Source organism: Scyliorhinus canicula, chromosome 8, assembly GCF_902713615.1.
Source record: "Scyliorhinus canicula chromosome 8, sScyCan1.1, whole genome shotgun sequence".
In the NCBI taxonomy this organism is placed as follows: domain Eukaryota; kingdom Metazoa; phylum Chordata; class Chondrichthyes; order Carcharhiniformes; family Scyliorhinidae; genus Scyliorhinus; species Scyliorhinus canicula.
Window position 1 is genome coordinate 103,625,460 of NC_052153.1, and position 24,808 is coordinate 103,650,267.

A 24,808-nucleotide genomic window follows, 5' to 3' on the forward strand; every position below is an offset into this window, starting at 1 on the left:
GTCATTCCGGGACTTTGTTATTTTAAAACTTAAGTTGTGCCCCAAGTGTGGGTAAATACTGCTATAGATCTCACCCAAGAAGCTGGCAAGAAATACCCCGCCAAACTAGCCCAAAATGACACTTTTTTGGAAAGTTTTTGGTTAAAGTGCACCCCAATTTTACCATAAATCGATGAACTATACCTGAAGGCAACTCAGATGACCATGTTGGGTAGAAACATGAACTGCAGTGTTTCCATACTGATCAACCTCATCCAAAGATATTCCTTGTTCCTGCATATATTGTAGAAGCCACAGAAGAACCTTTTCCTAGGGAAAACAAATTGTAGCAATTTTGGAATACAAGGTACAAGTGCCAATAATCACAATACCACAAGAACCCTGGGGAATGCTAATTATTTCAGCACTGAAAATGGCTCAATTTTCATACAAGCATTAAACATGAATCAATACATACCAAATGCTTAATTCTTAAAATGAAATTCAGTCACAGCATTAATACACCAAGTTGATATAAAATATATGTTAAATTATATTGCAAAGCTGCTAGAATATTACAAAAATGTAATATCAGGCAGTTTTGGCTGCCAATAATTAAAGACTTCATTAATCATACTTGAAATTTTCACACCATTACATTTTAAACAACACTACTTGGGCGCGATTCTCCGACCCCCACGCCGGGTTGGAGAATCGCGGGAGTGCCGGGCGATTCACGCCACGCTGCCCTGGCACCCGCACGCGATTCTCCCCCCCCCCCAAACGGTGTGTCGCGTTTTGCGACCGGCCGCTCGGAGAATCGCCGCTCCAGTTGAGCGGCGATTCTCCGGCCCAGATGGGCCGAGCGGCCTGCCTAATACGACCGGTTCATGCCGGCGCCAACCACACCTGGTCGCTGCCGGCGTGAACAGCGCGCAACCGCTGCGTGTGGGGCCTGTGGGGGGCGGAGGAAGAATCGAGCACCAGGGGGGTGCTCAGGAGGGGTCTGGCCCACGATCGGTGCCCACCGATCGCCGGGCCGGCGTCTCTGAAAGACGCACTCTTTTCCCTCCGCCGCCCCGCAAGATCAATCCTCCATGTCTTGCGGGGCAGCGGAGGGGAAGACGGCAACCGCGCATGCGCGGGTTGGCGCTGGCCAACCTGCGCATGCGCGGGTGACGCCATTTAGGCGCCGCCGGCCGCGTCATTCAGGCGGCGCCGCTTTGACGCGTCAAGGCCCGGCGCGCGAGATTGACGCGCCGCCGCTCCTAGCCCCTTGGGGGTGGGAGAATAGGGGGCGAGGAGCGCCCTCGGACGCCGGAGTGAAACATTCCGGTTTTCACTCCGGCGTCGGCACTTTGTCTCCCTTTCGGAGAACCGCGGCCCTTGTGTCTGATGAAAGGAAGGCGATAATAAGTTGTATTAAACGCAATTACGCCTACCTTTGGCTCATAAGATATACAAACAATCCCATTGTTGCAAATCAAAAGAAAACTATTAAGTAACAATGTTCATTTTCATAAATTGTGAAAATGTAAGGTCGTGAGAAATGGGGAGTCGATAGACTTGGCTGGGGAACACGGTGATGGATCCTTTTGAAATACAGTTCAGTAAAGGATAATACACAAGAGGTGGCACTTTGGGCAAACAGAAGTTTGCATAGAATGGAGCTCAGAAGGCTAAAAATTAGAGCTTTGATGTTAAACATAAAGGCAATAAAATTGTGGATAGCAGTACTGGGACTGAATAAATTATGAAGCAGCAGATGGTCAGAGAATGGAAATAGGCAATCTTGATTATATTCATTTATTTGAGTGACATTTATGATTTGCAAAAAAGGAGTCACAAAACTCTGTTGCACGTATGGGCGGCATGGTAGCACAGTGGTTAGCACTGTTGCTTCACAGCGCCAAAGTCCCAGGTTCGAATCCCGGCTTGGGTCACTATCTGTGCGGGGTCTGCACGTTCTCCCTGTGCCTGTGTGGGTTTCCTCTGGGTACTCTGGTTTCCTCCCACAAGTCCCGAAAGACATGCTTGTTCGGTGAATTGGACGTTCTGAATTCTCCCTCTGTGTACCCCAACTGGTGCCAGTGTGTGGCAACTAGGGGCTTTTCATAGTAACTTCATTGCAGTGTTAATGTAAGCCTACTTGTCACAATAAAGATTATTATTAGGCATCATGAAGTACAATTTACCCACGCCCATTCCATCTGATAAGCATGCACTGCTAGTGCTACCTGTTCATAGTAATCCTGCTCAGTACAAGAGGAACTGCAGATTCAGGTATTTGGGATGGAATTCTCCATTTGGGATACTATGGGCTGGATTCTCCGATTCTGCAGCTATGTCCGCAGAATCCGTCTGGTTTTACGACCAAAACGTCGGCGCCGCCCTGCACCGATCCTCTGCCCGGTGGGGGGGGGGGGGGGGGGGTGCTAGCAGCCACGCTGCCTAAAGGCTTTACCTGCGGATCCAGCCACAGAATGGCTGGTTCACTACCCAATGTCTCCAACTCAGACGACACCTGTGTAGTGTTGGCCTGAGTGGCACGTATCGCAAGCACCACCTCCTGCTCCTGTACGTGGTTGGATTCCTCCAACTACACCTGCAGGTATTGGATGCCCGCTGACAACCCCTCATGTAGTCCCTGGCTCTGCGACTGCTCTCCACTATAAATGGAGTACTGCAGTGCCGCCGCCTCAAGTGTCTATCGATGCTGCCGTTGTCGCCTCCTCCGGCGCCTGGCCTTTCAGCAGCACCACAAGCGCAGCATCCGTGGGGTTCAAGATATCTGAACATTAAATATTTTATATATTCAAGAGGCGGCTAGATATGGCACTTGGGGCGAATGGGATCAAAGGCTATGGGGAGAAAGCAGGATTAGGGGATTAGGCTGTGGAGTTGGATGATCAGGCATGATCGTGATAAATGATGGAGCAAGCTCGAAGTGCCAAAAGGCCTCCTCCTGCTTCTATCTTCTATGTATCGTCCATACCGTGTAATATCTGTAAGAAATTGGTGCAGGTGAGGGGCTGGCAATCAGCGGTGTCGTCCACCTTGGGACCCTCCAGCATCCCCATTCCCCCCCCCCCATCCCACTCAGCCCGCCCTGCCCACGCACGCAACGGGGACCCTGTTCACTGGACCTCAGGCCCTGTCCCCAGACACCCGCATGTAACATTACCTGGACAGCCGGTGGTCCCCTCCCAAGTGCAGACACCCACCCTCTGGTCGCAGAGATGTCCATGGTGCTGGGGCCCAGCCGCTGGGTGTTCGGATGTTGGTCGCTGCGCATGTGTTGCTTCCGCAGTGTTCAGGCATCATGGTCTGATTGGGATATTAGCCAACAACGCCCACATGCTACATGGCATGCCTAGCCACTGGAATCCACTTGGTATGTGTGAAGTGGTAACTTAATTATGATTGGCAAATGCCAATTAGCAATAGCTTCAAGATGCGTGGCCAGAGGCCTCCGCGGTCAGTGGGAGTTATGGTGGTTTGTGGGTCAGGTGGGCTGGGGTTGTCCCTGGAACAGGACTACACGGTGGGACAGCACGGTAGCATGGTGGTTAGCATAAATGCTTCACAGCTCCAGGGTCCCAGGTTCGATTCCCGGCTGGGTCACTGTCTGTGTGGAGTCTGCACGTCCTCCCCGTGTGTGCGTGGGTTTCCTCCGGGTGCTCCGGTTTCCTCCCACAGTCCAAAGATGTGCGGATTAGGTGGATTGGCCATGCTAAATTGCCCGTAGTGTCCTAAACAGTAAGGTTAAGGGGGGGATGTATGGTATAGGGTGGATACGTGGGTTTGAGTAGGGTGATCATTGCTCGGCACAACATCGAGGGCCGAAGGGCCTGTTCTGTGCTGTACTGTTCTATGTACTATGTACACAATCCAGGGGCTGCCATAGCGGATGCGCGGACACTAAAACACCCATCTTCCCTCTTCCATGCCCATGGGTGCCCCTCCCCCTGCTCTGCGGTGCCCCCCCCCCCCCCCCAAATCACTGGAGGCCATCCCCGACCGAGGCTGGCCCCCCGGGGGCTCCCCCATCCCCCTTCGAGTACCGGGGCAGCAATCCCAGTGCCTCTGGGTTCATTGCCTCGATGGCGTTGCACCTCCTCAGGTCCATGCAGCAGCACTTCCATAGGAATTAGGAGCAGAAGTAGGCAATTCAGCCCTTCGAGGCTGCTCTGCCATTCAATCAGAACATGGCTGACCTCTTCCTGGTCTCAAATCCACCTCCCACCTGTTCCCCATATCCCTTTAAACCGTTTTTTAATCATAAATATATCTATCCCCTTCCTGAAACCATTTTAATAATAATAATCTTTATTAGTGTCAAAGTAGGCTTATATTAACACAACAATGAAGTTACTGTGAAAATCCCCTCGTCGCCACACTCTGGCCGGCACCTGTTTGGGTGCACTGAGGGAGAATTCAGAATGTCCAATTCACCTGACATATTCACTTACTGCATTTCCATCGCTCTATGGGGCAGCTAGTTCCACAAATTCACCACCCTCTGCGAGAAGTAGCTCCTCCTCATCTCGCTGGCTTCAAGTCTTTAAAAGGGAGTACTAATCGGTGTTGGGGAGGGCGTTAAATCACTGGAGGCTGTTAGATAGGGGGTTGCTCCCGTTAACTGAATGGCTTTGTAATCCATGAGGATCCAAGATAAATTCTGACCAATAAATAATTAGCAACAGACTGGTCAACTCTTGAAAGAACGTTGTTAAGATATTAGTTGCCCATTAAAGGATATATATTTGCTAACAGCATATACTATCAAATTCCATCACATATCCCCATATTTATGATGGTATTCTGAGCTGTATTCCTTTAATAGATGCATGGCACTAAATTTGGTGTCACAAAACTGAAGGTACACAGGGTGCATTTAATAATAATAATCTTTCTTGCCACAAGTAGGCTTACATTAACACTGCAATGAAGTTACTGTGAAAAGCCCCTAGTCGCCACATTCTGGGGTGCCTGTTCGGGTACAGAGGGAGAATTGAGAATGTCCAAATTACCTAACAGCACGTCTTTCGGGACTTGTGGGAGGAAACCGGAGCACCTGGAGGAAACCCACACAGACACGGGGAGAACATGCAGACTCCACACAGACAGTGACCCAAGCCGGGATTCGAAACAGGGACCCTGGAGTTGTGAAGCAACAGTGCTACCCACCGTGCTACCACGCTGCCCCTATTACTACTAGCCGAATGGCCATAAATTAGGAGAGGGGAATGTGCAATTGGGTATCCTTGTACACTAGTCACTAAAGGTAAGCATGTAGGTATAGCAGGTGGTAAAGAAGGCAAATGGTATGCTGCCTCCATTTAGGACAGAGATGGGAGAGATTTCTTCAACCAGAGTGGTGAGCCTGTGAAATTTGTTACCACAGGAAATAGCTGAGGCCATACATTGTATGTTTGCAAGACACAATTAGATATATCACTGAGGGCGAAGGGGATCAAAGAACATGGAGGGGAAAGCGGAATAAGCTATTGAGTTGGATGATTTGAGTTTGCTGAAGATACAACCATAGTGGGCCGGACCTCAAATAACAACGAATCACAATACAGGACGGAGATAGAGAACCTAGTGGAGTGGTGCAGCGACAATAATCTATCCCTAAATGCCAGCAAAACTAAAGAGCTGGTCATTGGCTTCAGAAAGCAAAGTACTGTACACACCCCTGTCAGCATCAACGGAGCCGAGGTGGAGATGGTGAGCAGTTTCAAATTCCTAGGGTTACACATCTCCAAAAATCTGTCCTGATCCACCCACGTTGACGCTACTACCAAGAAAGCACAACAAGGCCTATTCTTCCTCAGGAAAATAAGGAAATTCACCAGGTCCACATTAACTCTTACCAACTTTTACAGATGCACCATAGAAAGCATCCTATCTGGCTCACCACAGCCTGGTATGGCAACTGCTCAGCCCAAGACCGCAAGAAACTTCAGAGCCGTGAACACAGCCCAGTCAATCACAGGAACCTGCCTCCCATCCACTGACTCCATCTACACCTCCCGCTGCCTGGGGAAAGCGGGCAGCATAAACAAAGACCCATCCCACCCGGCTTACTCACTCTTCCAACTTCTTCCATCGGGCAGGAAATACAAAAGTCCGAGAACACGCACAAACAGACTCAAAAACAGCTTCTACCCCGCTGTTACCAGACTCCTAAACGACCCTCTTATGGACTGACCTCATTAACACTACACGCTGTATGCTTCATCCGATGCCGGTGTTATGTAGTTACATTGTGTATTTTGTATTTTTTTTATTTCCTTTTCTTTTCATGTACTTAATGATCTGTTGAAATGCTCGCAGAAAAATACTTTTCGCTGTACCTCGGTACAGGTGACAATAAACAAAATCCAATCATAATGAACGGTGGAGCAGGCTCGAAGGGCCAAATGGCCTCTGCCTGCTCATATTTTCTATGTAATCACTTCCCACACGGAGAGCTGGTGAACAGTCTTGCCCAGTGTGAACTTGCTGGTGTGTCTGCAGGGTGGATAAGTAACTGATTCCCTTCCCACACTGAGAGCAGGTGAATGGCCTCTCCCCAGTGTGAACTCGCTGATGTCTCTGCAGGTTTGATGAATCAATAAATCCCTTCCCACATTGAGAAAAGGTGAAAGGCTTCTCTTCAGTGTGAATGCGTCGATGAATCTCCAGCTTAGATGGGACTCTGTATCCCTTCCCATAGTCCCCACATTTCCATGGTTTCTCCACATTTTGAGTCTCCTCGCGCCTATATAATTCCAAATAATATTAGAATTATTTGGCTAATCCTGCTGACCCGAGCAAGTCACTTTATTTGGGAAGGTGCACGCAGGATCGCTAAAATTGGGAATGGATTTTCTCCCAATCAGAAATAAGCCGCAAAGCTCCTTCATCTTTGTGCAGGGTATGAGGTAAAAAGAGGTTTCAATTTTAGCTTGGAGTTTTACCTATGGCTATTCACCTCTCTGTGGAGGTTAAGTACAAAAGATTCACATCTGTAGAAATTTCTATGGTCTATGCAAAGGGTTAGGCTCGAAAGGCCAACTTGCTTTTGTTTCACCATTTTTAACATTACAAGTCTTCTGCAGCCAGTTTTAATCCGCTTCCTTATGACATAAACACATTAATCATTTTTGTATAGCACGGCAAACACCTAGGAGTAAACATAACAGTACCCATTAATATTAGATATATATGTATAATCAAAGATGAAATAGTAAAATGAATGGCATTAAAACCATAAACATGAACAAAGACCTTTTATTTCCTGTATAGGTTTAGCTCACCTGTCCATAGCATGCAGCATAATGTATAAGGGCAGGGTAACCATCTGAAGGGCTCAGCTCAGCAATGGCTTCAGTCTCGCTCATTAACCAACGCAGGCACTCAAGCTGCCCTTCCTGTGGTCATACAATCAAATACTGATTAATTTTCATCATCCTTAATCATTCTGTGGTTATAAAAACAAAATTACTTTATTTTTAAGGGCACGTGGCAGCTCCATCGACTACTCCAATAGCAAATGTCTGATCAGTAACTGATTTTAGACGCATGATTGTAGATGCTTAATGTTTATATATTTGGCCTTCGTATATTAAGGAATAGAAGGACATATCCTGGTTCTCTTTACTCCACACTATTGGAATAGAGAATTTTTGGACAAATTTTAAAACAAGAAACTAATTAATGAGCTTAGAGTCTCTCCGTGGAACCTTGAAAAGAAACATGTTAGGTATACTTAATAGAGTTATTCAAGATCCTTAATGGGGCACTGAAAGTAAACCAAAAACTAATACTTTGAAATACTTAAGGGCCACAAGATAAGACCGAATACCTTCAGAGCATGTTTGGGGCAGCTGCGAAGTAACATGGGTGAGATTCTCCGTTTCTGAGACTAAGGGCGGGATTATCCGTCGCCCAACCCCGATATCATAATCGGCGATCAGGCGGAGAATCAATTCCAACGCTCAAATCAGGGCTGGAGGTGGTTTGATGCCGGTCAGCTATGCTCCGCCCCCTTGGAAGTTGCATAATCGTGTTGCAAGCCTGCACGCCGTTGGCGCATCAATGGCAGGCCCTCCCATAATGCTCCACCCACGAATTGCCGAGTTTACGACCGCAGGGTTGACGTGTGGTCTGAGCGGTCGTGAACCCGGCGTGGCGGTTGCTGACTGTGTCTAGCTCCGCCATACTTATGCCGGGTTGGAGACCATCCTGGACATGGCGGAGGAGAGGTGGGATGACCCTATACCCTATACTCCGGCCTGGGAAGGAGGCTGGCTGGCGCCCGTCCCTGATGCAAGGGTACAATTGGCTGGCACTGTCCTTGCTGGGAGCAGCCATGGGTGTTGCCCTGGGTGGTCCACCAGTGGCTGTCGGTCGGTTGAGCGGGAAGTTTGAGGTGCGGCTGGCGGTGTGGTGGGTGAGGGGGCGTGCAGGTGTTTAAATGTCACTCAGCAGGGTGCAACTGTGCGATGTGACAGACCCATGACGCTTCCAGCATTCCGGTAGACTACATCTGCAGCAAGTGTAACCAATGGCAGCTCCTCATAGACCGTGTGGTTCGGTTGGAGCAGCAATTGGATGCACTTAGAAGCATGCAGGTGGCGGAAAGCGTCATAGACAGGAGTTATAGAGACCTGGTCACACCCAAGGTGAAGGCAAACAGATGGGTGACTGCTAGAAAGGGCAGGCTGTCCCCTTTACATAGAACAGTACAGCACAGAACAGGCCCTTCGGCCCTCGATGTTGTGCCGAGCAATGATCACCCTACTTAAACCCACATACCCGTAACCCAACAATCCCCCCATTAACCTTACACTACGGGCAATTAAGCATGGCCAATCCACCTAACCCGCACATCTTTGGACTGTGGGAGGAAACCGGAGCACCCGGAGGAAACCCACGCACACACGGGGAGGACGCGCAGACTCCACACAGACAGTGACCCAGCCGGGAATCGAACCTGGGACCCTGGAGCTGTGAAGCATTGATGCTAACCACCATGCTACCGTGAGGCCCCCCCACCATGCTACCGTGAGACCCACTTTGTGGCTGTCCCCTCTCTAACAGATGTACCGTTTTGGATACTGTTGAGGGGGATAGGCTATCAGGGGTGTGGAAGGGAAATTAACATAAATGAAATAATGCTGAAATATTCTGGTTTCGGCCTTATTATGAAAACACATTGTCCTCCGAAAGGTAACAAAATGTGTAGTGGAATTGTTTTAGCCAAGGGCAAGAACATACATACTATGTATTTCAGCTTACCTACTTTCCAAGGTCTATTTAATATAAACATGGCTGTTTACTTCAAACTGTGATTTCAGACTATAAAACATGCTGTCTTCAATCGAATCTCAGAGTGCGGTGCCCTGGCTTTGCAGCTAGAACACTCTCTCTCCGCAAATATATTTGTGTAAATAAATTTCCTTAAATCAAACCTCGAGGAATTTGTGTTTATTATGATTTCCACGACAAGGGCAAAACAACAGCAACCAGAAAAGTGGCACCACAACTGGCTCTGTTGCTCAGCAGGGGAGGGCAAAGTGCAGGAGAGGATAGTTATAGGGGACTCTATAGTAAAGGGCACAGATAGGAGCTTCTGTGGATGTGAAAGAGACTCCAGGATGGTATGTTGCTTTCCTGGTGCCAAGGTCAAGGATGTCTCTGAACGAACACAGGATATCCTGAAGGGGAGGGTGAACAGCCAGAGGTCGTAGTACACATAGGTACTAATGACATAGGCAGGAAGTCCTGCAGAAGGAGTTCAGAAGTTAGGCAGTAAGCTAAAAAGCCAGGACCTCTAGGGTTGTAATCTCATGATTACTCCTTGTACCACGTGCCAAGCTAGAAATAGGAGGATAGTGCAGCTAAACTTGTGGCTAAACTGGTGGTGTAGGAGAGAGGGTTTCAGATTTTTGGACCATTGGGATCTCTTCCAGGGCAGGTGGGACCTGTACAAGAAGGACGGGTTACATCTACACTGGAGGGGCACCGATATCCTGGCTGGGAGGTTTGCGAGATTCACTCAGGAGGATTTAAACTATTATGGCAGGGGGTTGGGAACCAGAGCGTTAGCTTAGAAGGTGTAATAACTGAAGGGGAAATAGAGAACCAAAATAAAAGAACAACATCACCCTCAGGCAGAGCAAAAAAGGTGACAAGTGTGAAAAGGGAGGAGACTTCCGGTGACGGTGGGCGTGAGGCAGCTGCACATTGGAGCCGCACATTCGGGAACAGCACTTTTGGGGTTTATCGCCCGGTCCCAGGGGCAACAGAGGCGGCAAAAGCAGGGAAATGTCGAAAATTAGTAAAGAAAACGGCGTGAAAAAAGCGGATGTAAATCCATCGGGGAGTGGAAAGGTCACCGCGGGGATGGCAAGGAAAGAGGAGGCTGGGGCACCAGGTGAGGCCGCATAGCCCACGGCTGAAGAAATTACTAAGGTGATGGCCGTGGAACTCGAAAGGCAGTTCCCAAACCACATGGAGGCGAAGTGGAAGAGATATTATTGCAGCACCGTGATCAACTTATCTCGATGGGGAAGGAGCTGCGGAAGGTGATAGAGATCAACAAAGGTCTGCGAGCCAAAATGGACGACTTGGAAAACAGATCCAGACGACAGAATCTGAGGATTGCGGGTCTGCCCGAAGGAGTGGAAGGCCCGAGGCCGACTGAGTAATTTGCCACGATGTTGGCGAAGCTATTAGGGGAGGGGGATGATACCTCCCGATATGAACTGGATCGCGCTCATCGGTCGTGGAGGCCTATACCAAAGGAGGGTGAGCCGCCAAGAGTAGTGACTCTGTGTTTCCGTAGGTACAGTGTGAAGGAGAATGTCCTGTGCTGGGCAAAGCAGAAGCGGGTGGTGCAGTGGGCTGGAGCTGGTATACGCATATATCAGACTTTACGGTGGAGCTGGTGAGGAGGCGGGCTGCCTTCAGCCGGGTGAAGAAGGCACTGTACATCAGCAGGGTGCAGTGCGGCATAGTATATCCAGCGAAGTTGAGGGTGACCTACAAATCCAAGGACTTTTATTTTGGGACGGCGGAAGCAGCGGAGGAGCTTGCAAAGGCAGAAGGACTATGGCAGAATTGAGAAATGGTCATGTACCGATGTAGCCTCATGTAACTATTTTTTCACTGCGTGCTGGTGTTTGTGCTAAATGAGCCAACGTTGTATATATTTGGACAAGGGAAGAGATGGACTTTCATTTGCAATGATGGTTCTTTGGGGCTTGGGTGTGTATGCGGGATTTGTGTGCTAAAGGGGATTTCTTGGTTTTCCTGGGACCGGGCTAGGGGGAAAGAGACCCGGACGGGGGCCTCCACACTGGCCGGTTTAAGACAGCCAGTGAACGGGAGTTAAGTGGGGGGAGGGGCTGTGGCCATCAGAGCCTGGCAGAACAGGTTCCGATAAGTCTAGCCGGGGTGGAAAATTGGGGGGGAAGGAACAGAGGTTGGGGTGAGGAGTTTTAGAATAGGAAGTGGAGGGGAGGAGTCCCGGGGGGGGGGGGGGGGGGGGGGGGTGTTAACAATTCATGGGTGTCATTTATGGTACTCTTTCGGGGATTGGATGGCATTGAATGTTAGGGGCGGATGGACTCGAAAATGTCAATGGTGACCATAGGCGATTCCTGATTCCTTTTTCTTTTTTTCTTTGTTTTTCCCACTGTGGGAGGGTTTGTTTTATTTGATGCTTATATTGTCAGGTGCGCCGTTGTTTGGGGTGGTGGGAGGATGGGATCGTTGTTGTTGATAAGGGGATTGACTTTGTATTTGTTACCGTTTACTGCTTGTTGGTGAGGTGTAATTTCTGAAGAAAAATGTGAAAATGGAGAATAAAAATATTTTATAAAAAAAAGTGTGAAAAGGGAGGTGGTCAGTGCAGGATTGTGGCTGTTGTACCTAAATGCGCACAGTATATGGAACAAGGTAAATGAGCTTGTCGCGCACATTGAAATTGTCCGGTACGATGTTGTTGGCATCGCAGAGATGTAGCTGCAAGGGGATCAGGGCTGTGATCTAAATATACAAGGATATGTGTCCTATCGAAAGGACAGGCAGATGGACAAAGGGGGCGGGGTTGCATTCTTAGTAAGGAATGAAGTTAAATCGATAGCAAGGAGCGATATTGGATCAGATGGCATAGAATCTCTGTGGGTAGAGTTGAGGAATTGCAAAGGTAGAAAGACCCTGATGGGAGTTATGTACAGGCCCACGAGCTGTCGTCAGGACATAGGGCGGAAAATAAATCAGGAGATAGAAAAGGCATGTATAAAAGGCAATATTGCAATAATCATGGGGACTTCAATATGCAGGTGGACTGGGAAATTCAGGTTGAAGTGGATCCCAAGAAAAGGAATTTGTGGAATGTCTAAGAAATAGTTTATTTAGAGTAGCCATATGTAATAAGGCAGACTTGTTTCGGGAACTTAAGGTGAAGGAACCCTTAGGGAGCAGTGACCACAACATGATAGAATTTACCCTGCAGTTTGAGAGGGAGAAGCTGCAATCAAATGTAACGGTATTCCAAATAAATAAGGGTAACCAGAAAGACATGAGGGAGGAGCTGGCCAGAGTTGATTGGAAAAGGAGCCTAGCAGGGAAGACAGTGGAACAGCAATGGCAGGAATTTTTGGGGGTTATTCGGAAGGCACAACAGAAATTCATCCCAAAGGAGAGGATACATGCGAAGGGGAGGACAAGGCATCCATGGCTGTCGAGGGAATTCAAGGATAGCATAAAAGCTAAAGAAAAAGCAGACAAAGTGGCAAGGATTAGTGGGAAACCAGAGGACTGGGAAGCATTTAAAAGCGAGCAGACAACTATAAAAGCAATAAGGGGGGAGAAGTTGAAGTATGAGTGCAAGCTAGTTAGGAATACAAAGGAAGATAGGAAAAGTCTTTTTTCAATATCTAAAGGTAAGCGAGAGGCAAAATAGACATAGGACCACTGGAAAATGTGGCTGGAGAAGTAATAATAGGAAACAAAGAAATGGCAGACGAACTGAATAGTTACTTTGCATCAGTCTTCATGGTGGAAGACACCAGTGGGATGCCAGAGATCCAGGAGGCACAGGTGAGTGCAGTGACCATTACTAAGGAGACGTTTCTGGGGAAACTGAAAGGTTTGAAGGTGGATAAATCGCCTGGACTGTATTTACTACACCCCAGGGTTCTAAAAGAGGTAGCTCAGGAGATTGTGGAGGCATTGGTGATAATCTTTCAGGAATCACTGGAGGCGGGCCGCAGCGCAAAGAGCTCCCGTCGGTGGCCGCAAGTCGCGGCGATTTCGGGGAAATCCCCGGTTTTCTACGCACCCCCCCCAACTACCGTCGGCCTTTGGGGCCGTCGCGAGCAGCCAGCGGGGCCGGTTTAAAAACCGGTGAAGCACCCCGCGCGGGTGTTGGGGCGGCGGGGGCTGAGGTCCTGGGCCCAGCGCGGTGTCGGGGCCAGAGCAGCGGGGGCGGAGCTACGAGGAGGCAGGCCCAAGCCCAGGACACCATGTAAGAGCGGTGTCCCATAACGGATGGCTCCCACCTAGGAGGAAGAAAGAAGGCTGGAACCTGGGCCCAGGGGAGTTCTGGATGAGTGCAGAGGGGAAAGGAAGAGAGCTGGAAGATTTATAGAAATTTAAAGAAGTTTGGTGAAGTTATTTTTTTCCTCCCCTTTGTCTTTTAAAAAAAAGAATAATGCAGATTGATGAAGGACAGTAGGGTGGAGGGAGAGAGAGGAGAAGAGAAAGAAAGTGAAAAACAATAAGCAGCTAAAGGATGCGAAAAGCAGCGTCGAAGAAATGAGGAAACGCGGGGTCGCCGCTGAAGGAGAAGACGAATAAAAGTGGAGATAGGATGGCGGAAGCCGAACTGCAAAGCGGGGCCGCACTACTTACGGTGGAGAAGATGACCGAGGTGATGGCGGGGCAGCGGGAAAAACAGTTTGCGAGGCACATGGAGGCCTGGAAAAAGGAGACAGCGGCCGTATTGAAGTTACTGGTAGAGGAGGCAATCGCCCCGATAATGGCCGCGTTGAAGGCGGCGGTGGCAAAGACATTGGCCGAGGTGAGAGAGCAGGGCGAGAAGATGAAAGAAGTGGAGGAAGCCATGTCACGACACAGCGACCAGGTCACCTCGATGGGAGATGAGTTGCGGAGGGCTGTGGAGATTAATAGAGGTCTCTGAGCAAAGCTGGAAGACTTGGAAAACCGCTCAAGGCGGCACAATTTGAGAATTGTGGGCTTGCCCGAAGGGGCAGAGGGCCCAAGGCCAACACAATACTTGGCCAAGAAGTTGGCGGAGCTGATGGGGGAGGGTGAGAGCCCCTCCCAGTACGAGCTAGACCGAGCCCATCGGTCATTAAGGCCGAAGCCCAAAATGAACGAGCTGCCAAAGGCAGTAATTATCTGCTTCCATAAGTTTTGCATGAAGGAGAAGGTGTTAAACTGGGCGAAGCAGAAGCGGGAGATACTATGGGATGGTACTACGGTCTGGATCTACCAGGACTTGACGGTGGAGTTGGCAAAAAGACGAGCGGCATTTGGGCGAGTGAAGGCGACATTGTACAAGAAGGGGGTACGGTTTGGTATGGTGTACCCAGCGAGGTTGAGGGTAACGTATAACGGCAAAGACTTTTATTTTGAGACAGCGGATGCGGATGAGGCGTTCGTGAAGGCAGAAGGCTTGGGACAGACATGAAGAGCGGAGCTGGAAGAGAGACTGTGGACTGTGTTTGAACAGCCGGAAAATGTATAAATGTTGTAACTTTCTTTTTACTGGGGGGGGGGGGGGGGCCCTCACCCGCACTAGCTAGCTAAAGTCAGTCAACTAGTGAACAGAGGTAAGAGGAGAGGAGGGCTGCGGACATTGGAGCCTGGATAGCAGGCGTCAATGGGCCTACGAGACGAGCGAGAGGGGGGGGGGGAAGGGGTTCGATGTTAACAATGGACAGGGGCGGGTCAGGCTTATGGGGCAGGGCCCAGCGGTATGTTGATGGTGGATAAGAAAGGTGGGGGGGTGGTGAGAGACCCCCAGTAAGGATAGTTACGTGGAACGTGAGAGGGCTAGGAGGTCCGGTCAAGAGGTCAAGGGTGCTTGCGCATCTTAAAAGTCTGAAAACCGATGTGGCAATACTGCAGGAGACTCACTTGAGGGTGAAGGACAAGGTGAGACTTAAAAAGGGTTGGGTTAGCCTGTGTTTCACTCTGGATTTGATGGAAGGGCTCGAGGGGTAGCAGTGTTGGTCAGCAAAAGGGTACGCTTCCAGATGGAGAAGGTAGTGGCAGATCAGGGGGGTAGATATGTGATTGTGACAGGGGCGCTGGACGGGAGATTAGTGGTGCTGTTAAGTGTATACGGTCCCAACTGGGACGATGCGGGATTTGCGAGGAAGGTGTTTGGAGCCATTCCTGACTTGGACACACACAAGCTGATTGTGGGGGGGGGGGGGGGGAGGGACTGGAACCTGGTGCAAGAGCCAAGGTTGGACAGATCACGGCCGCGCTCGCTGGTCCCATCAGGGGAGGCAAAGGCGCTAGCTGGGCTAATGGTGGAAATGGGAGGGGTGGACCCTTGGAGGTTCCTGCACCCAGGGGAACGGGATTACTCTATTTTCTCAGCAGTCCACAGGATATACTCGCGGATTGACTTTTTTGTGGTGGGAAAGGCTTTGCTGGCTGGAGTCAAGGGGTCGGAATACTCTGCAATTGCTGTGTCACATCACGCGCCACATTGGGTGGATATGGTACTGGAGAAGGGGGTAGTGCAGAGGCCGGGGTGGAAACTGGATGTGGGGCTTTTGGGGAACCAAGTATTCTGTGAAAAAATTGAAAAGGTAATTAAGCAATATGTAAGATTCAACTGTACGGGTGAGGTGTCAATGGCAGTCATCTGGGAGGCTCTAAAGGCGGTAGTGAGGGGTGAGATAATTTCATTTAAGGCCAGGGTGGACAAAGAGGAGAGGTTGGAGCGGCAGAGGCTAATAGATGAGATGTTGGAGGCAGATAGGAGTTATGCGGAGGATGGGGACCCAGCATTGCTGGGAAAGAGGAAGGAACTACAGGCGAGCTTCGACCGACTATCCATCAGGAAGGTGGTGCACCAACTGAGGCGAGCGAGGGGTGCAGTTTATGAGCATGGAGACAAGGCGGGGCATATGTTAGCAGGTCAGCTCCGGAGGGAGGCAGCAGCAAGGGAAATTCTTCAGGTAAGGGATAGGGCCGGGATGTTGGTGGTGGCTCCGGAACTGATTAACAAGGTTTTTGAGGAATTCTACGAGAGGTTGTACAGGTCAGAGCCACCCGGGGGAGACCATGAGATGCTGGAATTTCTGGATGGGTTGGAATACGCGAGGGAGTCAAGGCTACATCAGAAGGAGCAAAACTGGAGCATGAGATAAAAGATGCGATTGGGAGGATGCAGTCGGGGAAGGTGGCAGGGCCGGATGGGTTTCCGGTGGAATATTATAAAAAAAATTTAAGGATACGTTGGCACCCCTGATGGTAGGGATGTTTGAAGAAGCGATAGGGAAGGGAGTGCTGCTGCAAACCTTGGGGCAGGCATCGATTTCACTGTTGTTTAAAAAGGATAAGGATCCGACGGAGTGTGGGTCGTATAGGCCCATTTCACTTCTTAATGTGGACGCAAATGTATTGGCAAAGGTACTGGCGGGTAGGCTGGAGGGGTGCCTCCCGAAGATGATAGGTGAGGAGCAGACAGGGTTCGTGAAAGGGAGGCAGCTGTTTTCGAATATTAGGAGGGTCTTGAACGTCGTTATGGCACTGGCGGAAGGGAAGGAAACAGAGGTGGTGGTGGCACTGGACGCCGAGAAGGCGTTTGATCGGGTGGAATGGGGGTACCTGATGGTAATGCTGGAACGGTTTGGGGTTGGACTAAGATTTGTGAACTGGGTAAAGTTATTATATAAGGAGCCGAAGGCGAGTGTCCGCACAAACAATATCAGTTCGAGATACTCCTCTCTCCACCGTGGGACGAGGCAGGGATGTCCTATGTCCCCCCTGCTGTTTGCGCTTGCGATTGAGCCATTGGCCATCGCATTAAGAAGTTCGGGAGCATGGAAAAGAATAGTGAGGGGGGGGGATAGAGCATAGGGTGTCCTTGTATGCCGACGACTTGCTGCTGTATGTGTGAGAGCCGAGTGCATCGATAGGAGGAATATTGGAGTTGCTGCAGGTATTTGGGTCTTTCTCTGGGTACAAGCTGAACTTGGACAAGAGTGAGTATTTCGTGGTGTCTCAACCGGGGGTGGGGGCATGGGGGGTGGGGCTGCCATTCCGTACGGCAGGGACTCACTTTAGGTATTTGGGGGTGCAGGTTTCCCGGAAGTGGGGAAGGCTTCGCAGATACAAGATCACTAGTTTGGTGGGGAGAGTGAAAGCCGACCTGGTGAAGTAGGATGGTCTCCCTTTGTCACTGGCGGGTCGGGTGCAGGCGGTTAAAATGAATGTGTTGCCGCGATTTCTGTTTATTTTTCAATGCCTACCGATTTTCCTGCCAAAGTCTTTTTTCAGGGAGATTGAGGGGAGGATTACCTCGTTTATATGGGGAGGGAAGGTGGCCAGAGTGAGGAAGGTGCTGCTACAGAGGGGAAGACAGGCAGGGGGTTTGGATCTCCCGAACCTGATGTACTACTACTGGGCGGCGAATGTGGAGAAGGTGCGGAGCTGGGTTAAAGGGGCTGATTCCCAGTGGGTCAGAATGGAGGAGAGTTCAGGCAGGGGGTCGGGGCTGAAAGCACTAGCAACGGCCTGCTCCCGATAGCTCCGGGGAAATACTCAGGGAGTCCGGTAGTAATAGCTTCATTGAAAATCTGGAGGCAGTTTCGCCAACACTTAAGGTTGGGGGCAGGGTCGAGGGAAATGCTGATCCGGGAGAACCACAGATTTGAGCCAGGGAAGTGGGAGGTAGATATCGTAGCCTTCGCCTCGTTGATCGCCCGAAGGCAGATCTTGTTGGGATGGAGAGTGGCCTCTCCACCCTGTGCCCTGGAGTGGCGGGGGGACCTGTTGGAATACTTGACCGCTGAGAAGGTTAAGTTCGAACTGAGGGGGAAACTCGGAGGGGTTCTACAAGTCATGGGCACTATTTATTATGCACTTTCAAGAACTGGATAACATCGAACATTAGTGGGGGGGGGGGGGGTGCAGGGGGAGGGGAGCTGTGTATGTTGAGGATGGCTATGGGTAATCCCTGATTCCTTTTTTTCCTCCTTGTCATTTGTTTATGTTAACATGCAGGCTGATGTCTGGCCATGGTGGGAGGATGGGATCGTTGTTACTGTTATGGGGTTTGAGATATTTGTTGTTGGTTATTGATTGTTGTTTGGTGTAAATTCGGGAGAAAAATTGTGAATAAGGAGGAGAATAAAAATATTTTTTTAAAAAAGGAATCACTGGAGGCAGGAAGGGTCCCAAAAGGACTTTAAAGTGGCTAATGTAACACAGACGGGAAATCATAGGCCGGTTAGCCTGACGTCTATCATTGGTCAGATTTTAGAGTCCATTATTAAAAATGAGATTGTGGAGTACTTGGATGTGCATGATAAAATAGGACTGAGGCAGCACGGCTTCATCAAGGGGAGGTCATGTCTGACAAATCTGTTAGAGTTCTTTGAGGAAGTAACAAGGAAGTTAGGCAAAGGAGAACCAGTGGACGTGATTTATGGCGTGATTTATTAAGATTTCAGGAAGGCAATTGACAAGGTGCCGCGCAGGAGACTGTTAAATATGTTAAGAGCAAATGGTGTCAAGGGTAATATCCTGGCACGGATAGAGGATTGTCTGACTGGCAGAAGGCAGAGAGTGGGGATAAAGGGGTCTTTTTCAGGATGGCAGCCGGTGACTAGTGGTGTGCCTCAGGGGTTGGTGCTGGTAGCACAAATTTTCACAATATACATGTATGATCTGGAGGAAGGAACTGAAGGCACTGTTGCTAAGTTTTCAGATGATAAAAAGATCTGTAGAGGGGCAGGTAGTATCGAGGAAGCAGGCGGGCTGCAGAAGGACATGGACAGGCTAGGAGAGTGGGCAAAGAGGTGGCAGATGGAATACAATATGGAAAAGTGGGAGGTTATGCACTTTGGAAGGAGAAATGATGGCATAGACTATTTTCTAAATGGGAAGATGTTTAGGAAACCAGAAGCACAAAGGGACTTGGGAATCCTTGGGCGGAATTCTCCGACCCCCCCGGGGGGTCAATCCCGCCCCTGCCGTGTCCAGAATTCTCCGACCCCCCCCCCACCCCGAGGTTCGGCGGGGGCGGGAATCGCGCTGGTCAGCGGGCCCCCCGCGACGATTCTCCGGCCCGCGATGGGCCGAAGTCCCGCCGCTGACAGGCCTTTCCCGGCGACGCGAATTAAAACACCTACCTGACAGGTGGGATTGGCGGCGCGGGCGGGCTCGGGGGCCGCGGAGCGATCTGACCCCGGGGAGGTGGGGGGTGCCCCCACGGTGGCCTGGCCCGCGATCGGGGCCCACCGATCGGCGGGCGGGTCTGTGCCGTGGGGGCACTCTTTTTCTTCCGCCCTGCCACGGCCATCACCATGGCGGGGGCGGAAGAGACCCCCTCCCCTGCGCATGCGCCGGTATAACACCAGCAGCCGCTGACGCATCGGCGCATGCGCGGACTTCCGCCGGCCGGTGAAGGCCTTTCAGCCCCGGCTGGTGGGGCGCCAAAGGCCGTTCGCGCCGGCCGGCGGTGCGGGAGCCACTCTGGCGCAGGCCTAGCCCTTCAATGTGAGGGTTTGGCCCCTAAAGGTGCGGATAATTCCGCACCTTTGGGACGCCCGATGCCGGAGTGGTTCACGCCACTCCGTCCCGCCGGGACCCCACGCCCCGCAGGGTAGGGGAGAATCCCGGCCCTTGTTCACGATTCTCTGAAGTTTAACGTGCAGGTTCAGTCGATAGTTGGGAAGGCAAATGCAATGTTAGCAGAGTGCGCTAGAATATAAGACCAGAGATGTACTTCTGAGGCTATACAAGGCTCTGGTCAGACCCCATCTGGAGTACTGTGCATAGTTTTGGGCCCCGTATTTAAGGAAGGATGTGCTGGCCTTGGAAAGTGTCCAGAGGAGGTTCAAAAGACTGATCTTTGGAATGAAGAGCTTGTCGTCTGAGGAACGGCTGAGGACTCGGGGTCTATACTTGATGGAAGTTTAGAAGGATGAGTGGGGATCATATTGAAACTTACAGGATACTGCGTGGCCTGGATAGAGTGGACAGGGAGAGGATGTTTCCACTTGTTGGAAAAACTAGAAGCAGAGGACACTATCTCAGATTAAAGGGACAATCCTTCAAAACAGAGATGAGGAGGAATTTCTTCAGCCAGAGGGTAGTGAATCTGTGGAACGCTTTGCCGCAGAAGACTGTGGAGGTCAAATCACGGAGTGTCTTTGAGACAGAGATAGGTAGGTTTTTGATCAATAAGGGTGATGTGGTGGCTAGTGTAGACTTGAGAGATGAACAGACACTTCCAACACTGATGAAGGTTCAACTCAATTTTATTAACTACTTCTAACTAACTAACACACAATGACTGTGGGTCTAAATGATGCTGACTTAAACTAGAGACCTAAGCCTTGTCCGAACCAGTTGATTCTCTCAGCATGTGGTGTGAGTCTGTGCTGGGCTGGATGAGTTCCTGTTACACTGACAGGCAGCACCCAGAATGAGCGGGAACCATGGTGCCCTCTTCCTTTATAGTGTGTGTATTCTAACTGGTGATTGGCTGCGGTGTTTGTACATGTTGATTGGTCCCTGTGTGTGGCCATCAGTGTGTGTCTGCACCATTATATACTGGTATATATTATGACAAAGGGGATCAGGGTTTTTGGGGGGGAAGGCAGGAGAATGGGGTTGAGAAAAATATCAGCCATGATTGAATTGTGGAATACACTCAATGGGCTGAGTGGCCTAATTCCGCCCCATGTCTAATGGTCTGATGGTCTTCTGTGGCTGGTTTCACCGGTCAGTGGCTGCGCAGCAAGATGGCCACCATAATTGTGGTGAGTGCCAGTCCCGTGGGAGGGTCACCCTGGCCACATGGCCTGTTCACCCACCACACCCCTCCCCACAGCCCCGCTGTTCCTCCCTCCCTCAGCCCTGGCAGGGGCCCTCTCCCTTCCAGGACTCCCACCATCACCCCCAACTTCCAGGAGGCCCCTTCTTACCTGCCCTTCACTCTCCCACCCTTCAAACCCCTCCCACTCACATTTTAGGGGCAAGGCCCCCTCACCCCCTGGTCCTCGGCAGTGCCACACTGGCACTCGGGCACCCTTGCACTGCCACCCTGGCACCCAGGCAGTGCACCTGCTGGCTTAGTGCCATCTGGGCACCTTGGCAGTGCGAGAGTGGCACTGCCACGTTGCCAGCTGGGCAATGCCAAGGTGCCGTGTTCCATGGGGAGGGCCACGGAGCCACCCTGCACTTACCCTGACCACCCTGGGGTCTCCGTTGGCCCGGGCGATATCCTGGGTGCCATTCTGCCTGGTCCATGCACTGAATGGCGACCGGCTGCAGCAGCCTCCCAGGGTGATTTACGTGAGGCTGGTGGATTCCGCGCAGGTAGGTTATAAGTAGGTTTAAGACCTACTTCCGCAAGCGTCATTCAGTCACGGCCATTTGGGCAGGTTTCCGACTCCGACATCTCGCAGGGCGTCGGAGAATCTCACGAAGCGCTGAGGCTGTCGGGAGGCTCGCTACAGGGCTTTCCCTGCTTTCACTGGCAGTATTGCACTCGAGCAAGTGCCCAGCGTGGCCGGAGATTCACGTCCATAGTGTTAGAAAGACATGGACGAAAAGATGAAAAGGCTCGAAGAGTTTCATCCAAAACGATTGGGCAGGATTCTCCAGGTAGGAGAATCGCCGGGGGGGACACACCAGAGAATCAGCGGCAAAGGCGCCGGTGCGGTCGGCGCCGGTCAGGGGCCGCGCCCGGCAATTCTCTGCGCTCGATGGGTTGAATGCCCACCGAGTTCAGCCGAGCCCCGCCGGCATCGTTCGTGTGTGGTCCTACCCTGCGGGACCTTGGCGTTCATGCTGTGGGGGCCGCCCTGGTGTGGGGGAGGGGAACAAACTCCAGGGGGGGGCCTCCACGTTGGCCTGGCCCGCGATTGGGGCCTACCGATCGGCGGGTGGGCTTATCCGGGGGTGGGGGGGCTATGTTTCTCGAGCCGGGCCCCTGTAGGGCTCCGCCATGTTGCCCAGGGGCCAGCGCGGAGAAGGTAACACATGCGTGAACCCGCGCCGGCCATGGCGCGCATGCATGAACTCACGCCGGCCGTGCTGGCCTGTATCAGCAGCTGGAGTGGTGTGAGGCTCTCCAGTGCTGTGCTGGCCCCCTATGCGACGCAAGATCGCTGATCCTCGGGGACAGGTGGCGCCGTCGTAAAACGCACCGCCGTTTACGACGGCATCAACATTTAGCCCCAGGATCGGAGAATCCCGCCCATTGTGTTCTACCCATTCTGAAACGGACGACAGCAAGTATAGCTCAAGAAGATTCTTTCACATCTTTTCTCTTTCCTTACCAGGAAAAAAAACTTAAGTTCAGAAACCGCATGACATGGACAAGTAAAATTCTAGAACACATCCAGCCGGGTGACATATTTTAGTGTAATAGCTGCATTTCTGCCCATTAATGTTAAATTGTGCTCTGCATCATGGAGGTGACAAGATGATCACTTCTGCCTATCCCACTTATACAACGCTTGCATTTTGAAGCATTTAAGGGGCATCCCCAATCTTTCTCTGGAAATCCACATTATGCGCCCTTAATAGTCTCAGTAGCATCGAGGCCAACTGGCAGAAGAGTTGGGTCATTTTCTGAGCTCAGAGAAAGCCATAACACTAAAGACGGAAACAGGAATTAATCCTAGAGTTCTGACTCCCTTTGGCACTCGAACAAGTGCAGACACCCTCCCAGAATAATAAAATAACCTCCTCCACAATTTGAGATGAAGCCAGTACAGATAGAGGGAACATCTATTTATTGTGCTTATGTGTAAGTAACAGCATTGCAGAATTTCTGTCCCTAGCCTCAGTCTGTTAGCTCTCCAAGGTACATGACCGCAATTAGAAGAGTAATTTCAAAGAATATAGGCATGAAATCTGTGTTACAAAATCAAAAGGCTGTTTTAACGGATTTATATTTGTTTGGGAAACATTAGAAATAAGCTACAGTTTTAAGTGGGTTTGTTTCTGTGTCTGGAAGGGTAAAACCTATAGTTAGATTCATGCTGGACAAATGTGTTTGTATGTGTGGGGATTGGGTAAGTCCCAACTGTGTTTCAACTGTGCATAGAGAGGTACTACGTGAAGAATAAATAAAAAGCTTAAGCATGTGGCTGTTGCTTAACAATTAGGGCCTTGTAATGTAGAGAAGCTTTTAAGTTTTAGTTTCGCTAATTTGTGGGAAGTTGAAGATAGGTAGAAAGAGAAAAGGCACCTCTGCTGGAATCAGTTGGTTTAAAAGGGTGGAGAGGGAACATCTCTCTCAGTTTTGCTGGAAGGAACTCCATACTTTGGGGCAATGGTTAAGAAAACAGTGCCGGGATTCTCCCCTACCAGGCGGGGCGGGGGGTCCCGGCGTATTGGAGTGGCGTCAACCACTCCGGCGTCGGGCCTCCCTAAAGGTGCGGAGTCCGCACCTTTAGGGGCCAAGCCCTCACATTGAGGGGCTAGGCCCGCGCCTGAGTGGTTGTCGCTCCGCTGATCAGCGCGAACGGCCTTTGCCGCCCCCCAGCTGGGGCCGAAAGAAGGGCCTTTGCCGGGCGGCGGAAGTCCACGCATGCGCCGGTGCGTCATACCGGCGCATGTGCAGGGGAGGGGGTCTCTTCCGCCCCCGCCATGGCAAAGACCATGGCGAAGGCGGAAGAAAAAGAGTGCCCCCACGGCACAGGCCCGCCCGCCGATCGGTGGGCCCCGATCGCGGGCCAGGCCACCGTGGGGGCACCCCCCGGGACCCCGGAGCCCGCCCGGGCCGCCAATCCCGCCGGTACCAGAGGTGTTTTGATTCCTGTCAGCGGCGGGACCGGACTTCGACCGGCGCGGGGGGCCCGCTGACTGGCGCGGCGTGATTCCCGCCCCCGCCGATTCCCGGGTGGCAGAGAATTCGGGCCACGGCAGAGGTGGGATTGACGCCGGCGGGGAGGTTGGAGAATTCCGCCCCAGAAGCCCAAAATCTATGGCTGGATTCTCTGTCCCAAGACACCTGGATCATGTTTCTCATTGAGACGAAGAATCGAGCGTCAGGAGAAAAATCAGGATCGACACCGAGTGCCGACCCGATCACAATGCTCCGAACCCCACTGGCGGCGGGAATGAGGTCCACAACCGTGCGCCGGCGGGAGGATGTAAATGAATGGGTCTTAATGACCAATTTGCATTAATTTAGTGGACCCGGCACCCTATCCTCTGGTCCTCCGTGATTCTCCAGTCTCCGGGGCCAGGAATCACGTAGGCACTGATCACTTGTGGTCTCTACCATCAAGGCCCTGTCGTGGTGGGCCATGGGAGTAACTCATTCGGGGAGTTGCCCCCAAAGTCCATCTGAGGGCTACCCCCCTTCACAATGCACTGCCTGCACAGCCCTCCTCCACCAGATCCACCCCCACACCCCCTCCCGCTCCACCGAGGGGCCCCTGTAATAGGGAGAACCCTCCGGGGCTACCTGCAATAGGGAGACCTCCCGGAAACCCGTGGAATAGAGGAAACCCCGCAGGGACGCCTGCAATAGGGAGCCCCCCCCCCTCCCGGGAGAACTGCAATAGGGAGACCCCTTCCACCCCAGTAACAA

At 51.2% G+C, this 24,808-nt stretch overlaps 1 protein-coding gene across 5 annotated transcripts in view; it reads right to left on the reverse strand.

Moving 5' to 3' along the window:
- LOC119970423 (synuclein, alpha interacting protein) overlaps positions 1-24,808 on the reverse strand; it is a 210,131-nt gene that overhangs the window by 42,331 nt on the left and 142,992 nt on the right. For all 5 annotated transcript variants that reach the window (XM_038805022.1, XM_038805017.1, XM_038805020.1 and 2 more), the window contains exons 8-9: positions 7,287-7,400; positions 184-309 (exon numbers count right to left, since the gene is read on the reverse strand). In XM_038805022.1, the coding sequence (XP_038660950.1) occupies positions 184-309; positions 7,287-7,400 (240 nt within the window). The remainder of the gene's footprint in view (positions 1-183; positions 310-7,286; positions 7,401-24,808) is intronic.